The sequence below is a fragment of the Tachypleus tridentatus genome, chromosome 1 (genome assembly GCF_004210375.1).
Source record: "Tachypleus tridentatus isolate NWPU-2018 chromosome 1, ASM421037v1, whole genome shotgun sequence".
Classification (NCBI taxonomy): domain Eukaryota; kingdom Metazoa; phylum Arthropoda; class Merostomata; order Xiphosura; family Limulidae; genus Tachypleus; species Tachypleus tridentatus.
This window is the reverse complement of record NC_134825.1, coordinates 182,653,047-182,665,824: the sequence shown is the minus strand read 5'-3', so window position 1 is coordinate 182,665,824 and position 12,778 is coordinate 182,653,047. Positions and strand designations below refer to the sequence as shown.

At 31.7% G+C, this 12,778-nt stretch overlaps 2 protein-coding genes across 6 annotated transcripts in view; one reads left to right on the top strand and one right to left on the bottom strand.

The window, feature by feature from the left end:
• Positions 1-12,778, top strand: part of LOC143231917 (cytokine receptor-like) — a 259,166-nt gene that overhangs the window by 107,796 nt on the left and 138,592 nt on the right. The window lies entirely within an intron of this gene.
• The window catches only part of LOC143231869 (tRNA:m(4)X modification enzyme TRM13 homolog), a 25,787-nt gene that overhangs the window by 289 nt on the left and 12,720 nt on the right, over positions 1-12,778 (bottom strand). For all 4 annotated transcript variants that reach the window (XM_076466644.1, XM_076466635.1, XM_076466631.1 and 1 more), the window contains exon 6: positions 1,569-1,638. In XM_076466644.1, coding sequence (XP_076322759.1) covers positions 1,569-1,638 — 70 coding nt within the window. The remainder of the gene's footprint in view (positions 1-1,568; positions 1,639-12,778) is intronic.

The following is a 12,778-nucleotide window of genomic DNA, read 5'->3' as shown; positions in this document are numbered from 1 at the left end:
ATCCAAAAATGTTTAACAACACTTTAGGCCTAAGATTTCTATACTTGTTCAGTCACATTAAACTGCTTTGATTAAACTGGAGGATATATACATATATAAAGTGGTTACAATGTCATTAGACAAGATTGTGAAACATACAAGTCAAATATTTTGTAACCTGTAAAATGCATTCTAGTAGTTTCTAAAAGTAACACTAGGTGACAATTCCACTAATTAAACCCATCTCTCTTGTACTTACTAATGTTACCAGTGGTCTTCTCCTGTTATGATGACTTACCACAGTGGAATGCATTTACCATGATCCCTTATGTACATTCACAAAATTTTCACCTACACACTACATGGATTGTTCTACAGTGTATCAGATATCAAAACTAGCTTTCTAACCACCCAGATCATATGTATAAAGAATTAATTAAAACAGTAATGCCTTGTAATCATTTGAATAAAGTAACAAATCACACATTTAATATTACTCACAGCTTTATACCATGATTTAATATGAATATTTAAATATTAATTTAAATTAAATATTCTTATAACTACATATACATACTACAAATTATCAGGTAAAAAAAAAATCTTAAACTATTGCATAATAAAATTATGGTTCAAATAATATTGGCTGAAATAAAAATTGAATCAATTTAAAAACAAATTAGAAAAAACTGAAAGCCAATAGGTACAAAGAATGTATCTTGTTTTGTATTAGCTGGTACTAACTGTTTTAATTTTTTTTCTATTTATTTCACAGTTTAAAAGGTAAACAGTTAGGTTAATTTGGTATTCTTATTTTAAAGTAAATCTTCTAATAAATTTTAAAACAGTAACACAGGCCTGCACAAATTTAAACTTTATAAAAAAATGTTTTGGTTTTAACAACCAATTTCAATAATTTAATTACACAAATTTGAAAAATAATATTCGTTTTCTTTCTATCATATAAAACTTTTTTTAAAAAACCATGAAGAAAAAACACTCTTACTTCGATGAAATTATTATTTCATTTACTACAAGGAACATTTTCATTATTATGCTTGTTAAGTTTGGGTTTTCAAACAGTTGATAAGACTCATGCCACTATTGGTATAAGAAATCTACAGCCTGTGGTTATCAACATGTAAAGTATAACAAAATTTGACCCAATTTCACTTATGTAAAAGTACATACGACATTTTGTGAAAAATCTGTATGTGATGAATAAAAATGGTTATTTTCAGATTCAGTGCACAGCAATTACTATCAAACATGCAAGGTTTCAAGACAATAAACCCATCGAAGCCTTGTGTTATTGTTATGTAGGCGTATGTATTTATATTTAAGGTTTATAGAATAAACAATCAGGTAAACATTTCTAAACAATGACGTTAGTTGAACACACAAACTCACAGTACTGAGTAACTATTTTCAGAAAAGAGCTGAAAATCAGGTCTGTCAGTTTTCAAAACCATAAGAAAGATGGTAAAAGAAACTACTATTATATACTTATTTAAAATATTTAAAAATTTCAGTCATTTTTATCATTATTTTTCCATTTTTACATCAAATTTGGAGATAGATGATTTTACCATTGTAGGAAGACCTTATTCTCTCTAATAGTCCTATCAGTTCTTCATCAGAAACTGATGCAATTGTCACCTACATAAAACAAGAGATCTATAAATTTGTAAATACACCATAAATATGTTGGCTTTTCAAATTTAATGCACAATTCTATGAATATTCTCAACTACTTTAGTATCACACTATAAACTGTGATTAACTTACTTTGTAGAAACAGCTGAATATCTTACAGGTAAATATATTCAAACCATCAACTAGAATCTTTTGTCAACTAAAATTAATTTCATTCTTAGGTTGTGTGTTTGGAAATCAAACTTGAGTTTTCATGTATCTTCACATATAGCACCTAAAACTACCCAACACTGTGATTAAAAAAACAGTAAATTTTAAAATAATTTCCTTGTTTTAAACTTCTTTTAAAAAACTCAGATTCACAACTCCATTATGTTTAGTACAAATCATTAGTCCTACAGACACACTACTTCATTATGTTTAGTACAAATCATTAGTCCTACAGACACACTACTTCATTATGTTTAGTACAACTGATTAGTCCTACAGACATGCTACTTCATTATGTTTAGTACAAATGTTTAGTCCTACAGACACACTACTTCATTATGTTTAGTACAACTGAATAGTTTTACAGACACACTACTTCATTATGTTTAGTACAACTGATTAGTCTTACAGACACACTGCTTCATTATGTTTTGTACAACTGATTAGTCCTACAGACATGCTACTTCATTATGTTTAGTACAAATGTTTAGTCCTACAGACACACTACTTCATTATGTTTAGTACAACTGATTAGTCCTACAGACATGCTACTTCATTATGTTTAGTACAAATGTTTAGTCCTACAGACACACTACTTCATTATGTTTAGTACAACTGATTAGTCCTACAGACACACTACTTCATTATGTTTAGTACAACTGATTAGTCCTACAGACACACTACTTCATTATGTTTAGTACAACTGATTAGTCCTACAGACACACTACTTCATTATGTTTTGTACAACTGATTAGTCTTACAGACACACTACTTCATTATGTTTTGTACAACTGATTAGTCTTACAGACACACTACTTCATTATGTTTTGTACAACTGATTAGTCTTACAGACACACTACTTCATTATGTTTAGTACAACTGATTAGTCTTACAGACACACTACTTCATTATGTTTAGTACAACTGATTAGTCTTACAGACACACTACTTCATTATGTTTAGTACAACTGATTAGTCTTACAGACACACTACTTCATTATGTTTAGTACAACTGATTAGTCTTACAGACACACTACTTCATTATGTTTAGTACAACTGATTAGTCTTACAGACATGCTACTTCATTATGTTTAGTACAACTGATTAGTCCTACAGACATGCTACTTCATTATGTTTAGTACAACTGATTAGTCCTACAGACACGCTACTTCATTATGTTTAGTACAACTGTTTAGTCCTACAGACACACTACTTCATTATGTTTAGTACAACTGATTAGTCCTACAGACACACTACTTCATTATGTTTAGTACAACTGATTAGTCCTACAGACACACTACTTCATTATGTTTAGTACAACTGATTAGTCCTACAGACACACTACTTCATTATGTTTAGTACAACTGATTAGTCTTACAGACACACTACTTCATTATGTTTAGTACAACTGATTAGTCTTACAGACACACTACTTCATTATGTTTAGTACAACTGATTAGTCCTACAGACACACTACTTCATTATGTTTTGTACAACTGATTAGTCCTACAGACATGCTACTTCATTATGTTTTGTACAACTGATTAGTCCTACAGACACACTACTTCATTATGTTTAGTACATATCATTAGTCTTACAGACACACTACTTCATTATGTTTTGTACATATCATTAGTCTTACAGACACTACTTCATTATGTTTTGTACATATCATTAGTCCTACAGACACACTACTTCATTATGTTTAGTACATATCATTAGTCCTACAGACACGCTACTTCATTATGTTTTGTACATATCATTAGTCCTACAGACACACTACTTCATTATGTTTAGTACAACTGATTAGTCTTACAGACACACTACTTCATTATGTTTTGTACATATCATTAGTCCTACAGACACACTACTTCATTATGTTTAGTACAAATGACTAGTCCTACAGACATGCTACTTCATTACATTTTGTACAATTGATTAGTCCTACAGACACTACTTCATTATGTTTAGTACAACTGATTAGTCCTACAGACATGCTACTTCATTATGTTTAGTACAACTGATTAGTCCTACAGACACTACTTCATTATGTTTAGTACAACTGATTAGTCCTACAGACATGCTACTTCATTATGTTTTGTACATATCATTAGTCCTACAGACATGCTACTTCATTACGTTTAGTAAAACTGATTAGTCCTACAGACATGCTACTTCATTATGTTTTGTACATATCATTAGTCCTACAGATATGCTACTTCATTATGTTTAGTACAAATGACTAGTCCTACAGACATGCTACTTCATTATGTTTAGTACAAATGACTAGTCCTACAGACATGCTACTTCATTACATTTTGTACAACTGATTAGTCCCACAGACACTACTTTATTATGTTTAGTACAACTGATTAGTCCTACAGACACACTACTTCATAATATTTAGTACAACTGATTAGTCCTACAGACATGCTACTTCATTATGTTTAGTACAAATGTTTAGTCCTACAGACACGCTACTTCATTATGTTTTGTACAACTGATTAGTCTTACAGACACACTACTTCATTATGTTTAGTACAACTGATTAGTCTTACAGACACACTACTTCATTATGTTTAGTACAACTGAATAGTCTTACAGACACACTACTTCATTATGTTTAGTACAACTGATTAGTCCTGCAGACACACTACTTCATTATGTTTAGTACAACTGATTAGTCCTGCAGACACACTACTTCATTATGTTTAGTACAACTGATTAGTCTTACAGACACACTACTTCATTATGTTTAGTACAACTGATTAGTCTTACAGACACACTACTTCATTATGTTTAGTACAACTGATTAGTCTTACAGACACACTACTTCATTATGTTTAGTACAACTGATTAGTCTTACAGACACACTACTTCATTATGTTTAGTACAACTGATTAGTCTTACAGACACACTACTTCATTATGTTTAGTACAACTGATTAGTCTTACAGACACACTACTTCATTATGTTTAGTACAACTGATTAGTCTTACAGACACACTACTTCATTATGTTTAGTACAACTGATTAGTCCTGCAGACACACTACTTCATTATGTTTAGTACAACTGATTAGTCCTGCAGACACACTACTTCATTATGTTTAGTACAACTGATTAGTCTTACAGACACACTACTTCATTATGTTTAGTACAACTGATTAGTCTTACAGACACACTACTTCATTATGTTTAGTACAACTGATTAGTCTTACAGACACACTACTTCATTATGTTTAGTACAACTGATTAGTCTTACAGACACACTACTTCATTATGTTTAGTACAACTGATTAGTCTTACAGACACACTACTTCATTATGTTTAGTACAACTGATTAGTCCTACAGACACTACTTCATTATGTTTAGTACAACTGATTAGTCCTACAGACATGCTACTTCATTATGTTTTGTACATATCATTAGTCCTACAGACATGCTACTTCATTACGTTTAGTAAAACTGATTAGTCCTACAGACATGCTACTTCATTATGTTTTGTACATATCATTAGTCCTACAGATATGCTACTTCATTATGTTTAGTACAAATGACTAGTCCTACAGACATGCTACTTCATTATGTTTAGTACAAATGACTAGTCCTACAGACATGCTACTTCATTACATTTTGTACAACTGATTAGTCCCACAGACACTACTTTATTATGTTTAGTACAACTGATTAGTCCTACAGACACACTACTTCATAATATTTAGTACAACTGATTAGTCCTACAGACATGCTACTTCATTATGTTTAGTACAAATGTTTAGTCCTACAGACACACTACTTCATTATGTTTTGTACAACTGATTAGTCTTACAGACACACTACTTCATTATGTTTAGTACAACTGATTAGTCTTACAGACACACTACTTCATTATGTTTAGTACAACTGAATAGTCTTACAGACACACTACTTCATTATGTTTAGTACAACTGATTAGTCCTGCAGACACACTACTTCATTATGTTTAGTACAACTGATTAGTCCTGCAGACACACTACTTCATTATGTTTAGTACAACTGATTAGTCTTACAGACACACTACTTCATTATGTTTAGTACAACTGATTAGTCTTACAGACACACTACTTCATTATGTTTAGTACAACTGATTAGTCTTACAGACACACTACTTCATTATGTTTAGTACAACTGATTAGTCTTACAGACACACTACTTCATTATGTTTAGTACAACTGATTAGTCTTACAGACACACTACTTCATTATGTTTAGTACAACTGATTAGTCTTACAGACACACTACTTCATTATGTTTAGTACAACTGATTAGTCCTGCAGACACACTACTTCATTATGTTTAGTACAACTGATTAGTCCTGCAGACACACTACTTCATTATGTTTAGTACAACTGATTAGTCCTGCAGACACACTACTTCATTATGTTTAGTACAACTGATTAGTCTTACAGACACACTACTTCATTATGTTTAGTACAACTGATTAGTCTTACAGACACACTACTTCATTATGTTTAGTACAACTGATTAGTCTTACAGACACACTACTTCATTATGTTTAGTACAACTGATTAGTCTTACAGACACACTACTTCATTATGTTTAGTACAACTGATTAGTCTTACAGACACACTACTTCATTATGTTTAGTACAACTGATTAGTCTTACAGACATGCTACTTCATTATGTTTAGTACAACTGATTAGTCCTACAGACATGCTACTTCATTATGTTTAGTACAACTGATTAGTCCTACAGACATGCTACTTCATTATGTTTAGTACAACTGATTAGTCCTACAGACACTACTTCATTATGTTTAGTACATATCATTAGTCTTACAGACACACTACTTCATTATGTTTAGTACAACTGATTAGTCTTACAGACACACTACTTCATTATGTTTAGTACAACTGATTAGTCTTACAGACACACTACTTCATTATGTTTAGTACAACTGATTAGTCTTACAGACACACTACTTCATTATGTTTAGTACAACTGATTAGTCCTGCAGACACACTACTTCATTATGTTTAGTACAACTGATTAGTCCTGCAGACACACTACTTCATTATGTTTAGTACAACTGATTAGTCCTGCAGACACACTACTTCATTATGTTTAGTACAACTGATTAGTCTTACAGACACACTACTTCATTATGTTTAGTACAACTAATTAGTCCTACAGACACACTACTTCATTATGTTTAGTACAACTGATTAGTCTTACAGACACACTACTTCATTATGTTTAGTACAACTGATTAGTCTTACAGACACACTACTTCATTATGTTTAGTACAACTGATTAGTCTTACAGACACACTACTTCATTATGTTTAGTACAACTAATTAGTCCTACAGACACACTACTTCATTATGTTTAGTACAACTGATTAGTCTTACAGACACACTACTTCATTATGTTTAGTACAACTGATTAGTCTTACAGACACACTACTTCATTATGTTTAGTACAACTGATTAGTCTTACAGACACACTACTTCATTATGTTTAGTACAACTGATTAGTCTTACAGACACACTACTTCATTATGTTTAGTACAACTGATTAGTCTTACAGACACACTACTTCATTATGTTTAGTACAACTGATTAGTCTTACAGACACACTACTTCATTATGTTTAGTACAACTGATTAGTCTTACAGACACACTACTTCATTATGTTTAGTACAACTGAATAGTCCTACAGACACACTACTTCATTATGTTTAGTACAACTGATTAGTGTTACAGACACACTACTTCATTATGTTTAGTACAACTGATTAGTCTTACAGACACACTACTTCATTATGTTTAGTACAACTGATTAGTCTTACAGACATGCTACTTCATTATGTTTAGTACAACTGATTAGTCTTACAGACACACTACTTCATTATGTTTAGTACAACTGATTAGTCTTACAGACACACTACTTCATTATGTTTAGTACAACTGATTAGTCTTACAGACACTACTTCATTATGTTTAGTACAACTGATTAGTCCTACAGACACACTACTTCATTATGTTTAGTACAACTGATTAGTCTTACAGACATGCTACTTCATTATGTTTAGTACAACTGATTAGTCTTACAGACACACTACTTCATTAAGTTTAGTACAACTGTTTAGTCCTACAGACACACTACTTCATTATGTTTAGTACAACTGATTAGTCCTACAGACATGCTACTTCATTGTTTAGTACAACTGATTAGTCTTACAGACACTACTTCATTATGTTTAGTACAACTGTTTAGTCCTACAGACACGCTACTTCATTATGTTTTAGTACAAATGATTAGTCCTACAGACACGCTACTTCATTATGTTTAGTACAACTGATTAGTCTTACAGACACTACTTCATTATGTTTAGTACAACTGATTAGTCCTACAGACATGCTACTTCATTATGTTTAGTACAACTGATTAGTCTTACAGACACTACTTCATTATGTTTAGTACAACTGATTAGTCCTACAGACACTACTTCATTATGTTTAGTACAACTGATTAGTCTTACAGACACACTACTTCATTATGTTTAGTACAACTGATTAGTCTTACAGACACACTACTTCATTATGTTTAGTACAACTGATTAGTCTTACAGACACACTACTTCATTATGTTTAGTACAACTGATTAGTCCTACAGACATGCTACTTCATTATGTTTAGTACAACTGATTAGTCCTACAGACACACTACTTCATTATGTTTAGTACAACTGATTAGTCTTACAGACACACTACTTCATTATGTTTAGTACAACTGATTAGTCTTACAGACACACTACTTCATTATGTTTAGTACAACTGATTAGTCTTACAGACACACTACTTCATTATGTTTAGTACAACTGAATAGTCCTACAGACACACTACTTCATTATGTTTAGTACAACTGATTAGTGTTACAGACACACTACTTCATTATGTTTAGTACAACTGATTAGTCTTACAGACACACTACTTCATTATGTTTAGTACAACTGATTAGTCTTACAGACATGCTACTTCATTATGTTTAGTACAACTGATTAGTCTTACAGACACACTACTTCATTATGTTTAGTACAACTGATTAGTCTTACAGACACACTACTTCATTATGTTTAGTACAACTGATTAGTCTTACAGACACTACTTCATTATGTTTAGTACAACTGATTAGTCCTACAGACACACTACTTCATTATGTTTAGTACAACTGATTAGTCTTACAGACATGCTACTTCATTATGTTTAGTACAACTGATTAGTCTTACAGACACACTACTTCATTAAGTTTAGTACAACTGTTTAGTCCTACAGACACACTACTTCATTATGTTTAGTACAACTGATTAGTCCTACAGACATGCTACTTCATTGTTTAGTACAACTGATTAGTCTTACAGACACTACTTCATTATGTTTAGTACAACTGTTTAGTCCTACAGACACGCTACTTCATTATGTTTAGTACAAATGATTAGTCCTACAGACACGCTACTTCATTATGTTTAGTACAACTGATTAGTCTTACAGACACTACTTCATTATGTTTAGTACAACTGATTAGTCCTACAGACATGCTACTTCATTATGTTTAGTACAACTGATTAGTCTTACAGACACTACTTCATTATGTTTAGTACAACTGATTAGTCCTACAGACACTACTTCATTATGTTTAGTACAACTGATTAGTCTTACAGACACACTACTTCATTATGTTTAGTACAACTGATTAGTCTTACAGACACACTACTTCATTATGTTTAGTACAACTGATTAGTCTTACAGACACACTACTTCATTATGTTTAGTACAACTGATTAGTCCTACAGACATGCTACTTCATTATGTTTAGTACAACTGATTAGTCCTACAGACACACTACTTCATTATGTTTAGTACAACTGATTAGTCCTACAGACATGCTACTTCATTATGTTTAGTACAACTAATCAGTCCTAAAGATACACGACACCATTATGTTTTGTAAAACCGATTAGTCCTGAAAGCACACTACTTCATTATGTTTAGTACAACTGATTAGTCCTACAGACATGCTACTTCATTGTTTAGTACAACTGATTAGTCTTACAGACACTACTTCATTATGTTTAGTACAACTGTTTAGTCCTACAGACACGCTACTTCATTATGTTTAGTACAAATGATTAGTCCTACAGACACGCTACTTCATTATGTTTAGTACAACTGATTAGTCTTACAGACACTACTTCATTATGTTTAGTACAACTGATTAGTCCTACAGACATGCTACTTCATTATGTTTAGTACAACTGATTAGTCTTACAGACACTACTTCATTATGTTTAGTACAACTGATTAGTCCTACAGACACTACTTCATTATGTTTAGTACAACTGATTAGTCTTACAGACACACTACTTCATTATGTTTAGTACAACTGATTAGTCTTACAGACACACTACTTCATTATGTTTAGTACAACTGATTAGTCTTACAGACACACTACTTCATTATGTTTAGTACAACTGATTAGTCCTACAGACATGCTACTTCATTATGTTTAGTACAACTGATTAGTCCTACAGACACACTACTTCATTATGTTTAGTACAACTGATTAGTCCTACAGACATGCTACTTCATTATGTTTAGTACAACTGATCAGTCCTAAAGATACACGACACCATTATGTTTTGTAAAACCGATTAGTCCTGAAAGCACACTACTTCATTATGTTTAGTACAACTGATTAGTCCTACAGACATGCTACTTCATTATCTTTAGTACAACTGATTAGTCCTAAAGATACACGACACCATTATGTTTTGTAAAACCGATTAGTCCTGAAAGCACACTACTTCATTATGTTTAGTACAACTGATTAGTCCTACAGACATGCTACTTCATTATGTTTTGTACAACTGATTAGTCCTAAAGATACACGACACCATTATGTTTTGTAAAACCGATTAGTCCTGAAAGCACAATACTCCATTATGTTTTGTACAACTGATTAGTCCTACAAAGACACTACTTCATTATGTTTTATATAAGTGATTAGTTCCATAGACACACTATTCTGTTACTACAATTTAGAATACTGTAATCAGACATCTCACAGAGGTTTCTTGTGAGATTAAACATTTTATTGTATTTTTAACTTTCTAACATCATACATATACTACACAATACATCACATAATAATATCACTAACACAATGCACATATCATAATGACATACAATGTTTTATAGTTTCATGACATAACTTACTTTTCAATGTATTTACAACAATCTCACATCTAGGTATACTTTTCTCAAACAGACATCAATATTATGCTCGTCAGCTATAATTCGGGAAATCACTTCATCACTCAAACCAAACAACAAGATATCTTTTTCCAGAATAAAAAGAAAACACAATTTAACCTTTTTTACCTTAAATATCATGACCTATGACATCATCATCCCAGTTCGGTGAACAGAACATCTCTTTTCTCAAATAATAAACATTTGAAGAAGTAAAATTCTCTAGAAATTTTAAATAATATTTATATCTCTAAGTCAATCAAGAAAATGTTGTGGTGGTAGCCAGTTGTTTTTTATACTACCTCACAGAAACTACAGTTTGTTGATATCTTAAACACACTATTAACATTACAGACCTAAGTACGTACACTACAGACTTCACATACCTCACAGAAACTACAGTTTGTTAATATCTTAAACACACTATTAACATTACAGACCTAAGTACGTACACTACAGACTTCACATACCTCACAGAAACACAGTTTGTTGATATCTTAAACACACTATTAACATTACAGACCTAAGTCACGCATTACTACAGACTTCACATACCTCACAGAAACTACAGTTTGTTGATATCTTAAACACACTATTAACATTACAAACCTAAATGCATTACACTACAGACTTCACATACCTCACAGAAACTACAGTTTGTTGATATCTTAAACACACTATTAACATTACAGACCTAAGTAATTACACTACAGACTTCACATACCTCACAGAAACTACAGTTTGTTGATATCTTAAACACACTATTAACATTACAAACCTAAGTGCATTACACTACAGACTTCACATACCTCACAGAAACTACAGTTTGTTGATATCTTAAACACACTATTAACATTACAAACCTAAGTACGTACACTACAGACTTCACATACCTCACAGAAACTACAGTTTGTTGATATCTTAAACACACTATTAACAACATTACAGACCTAAGTACGTACACTACAGTCTTCACATACCTCACAGAAACTACAGTTTGTTGATATCTTAAACACACTATTAACATTACAAACCTAAGTACGTACACTACAGACTTCACATACCTCACAGAAACTACAGTTTGTTGATATCTTAAACACACTATTAACATTACAAACCTAAGTACGTACACTACAGACTTCACATACCTCACAGAAACTACAGTTTGTTGATATCTTAAACACACTATTAACATTACAAACCTAAGTACGTACACTACAGACTTCACATACCTCACAGAAACTACAGTTTGTTGATATCTTAAACACACTATTAACATTACAAACCTAAGTACGTACACTACAGACTTCACATACCTCACAGAAACTACAATTTGTTAATATCTTAAACACACTATTAACATTACAAACCTAAGTACGTACACTACAGACTTCACAAACCTCACAGAAACTACAGTTTGTTGATATCTTAAACACACTATTAACATTACAAACCTAAGTACGTACACTACAGACTTCACATACCTCACAGAAACTACAGTTTGTTGATATCTTAAACACACTATTAACATTACAAACCTAAGTAATGCATTACACTACAGACTTCACATACCTCACAGAAACTACAGTTTGTTGATATCTTAAACACACTATTAACATT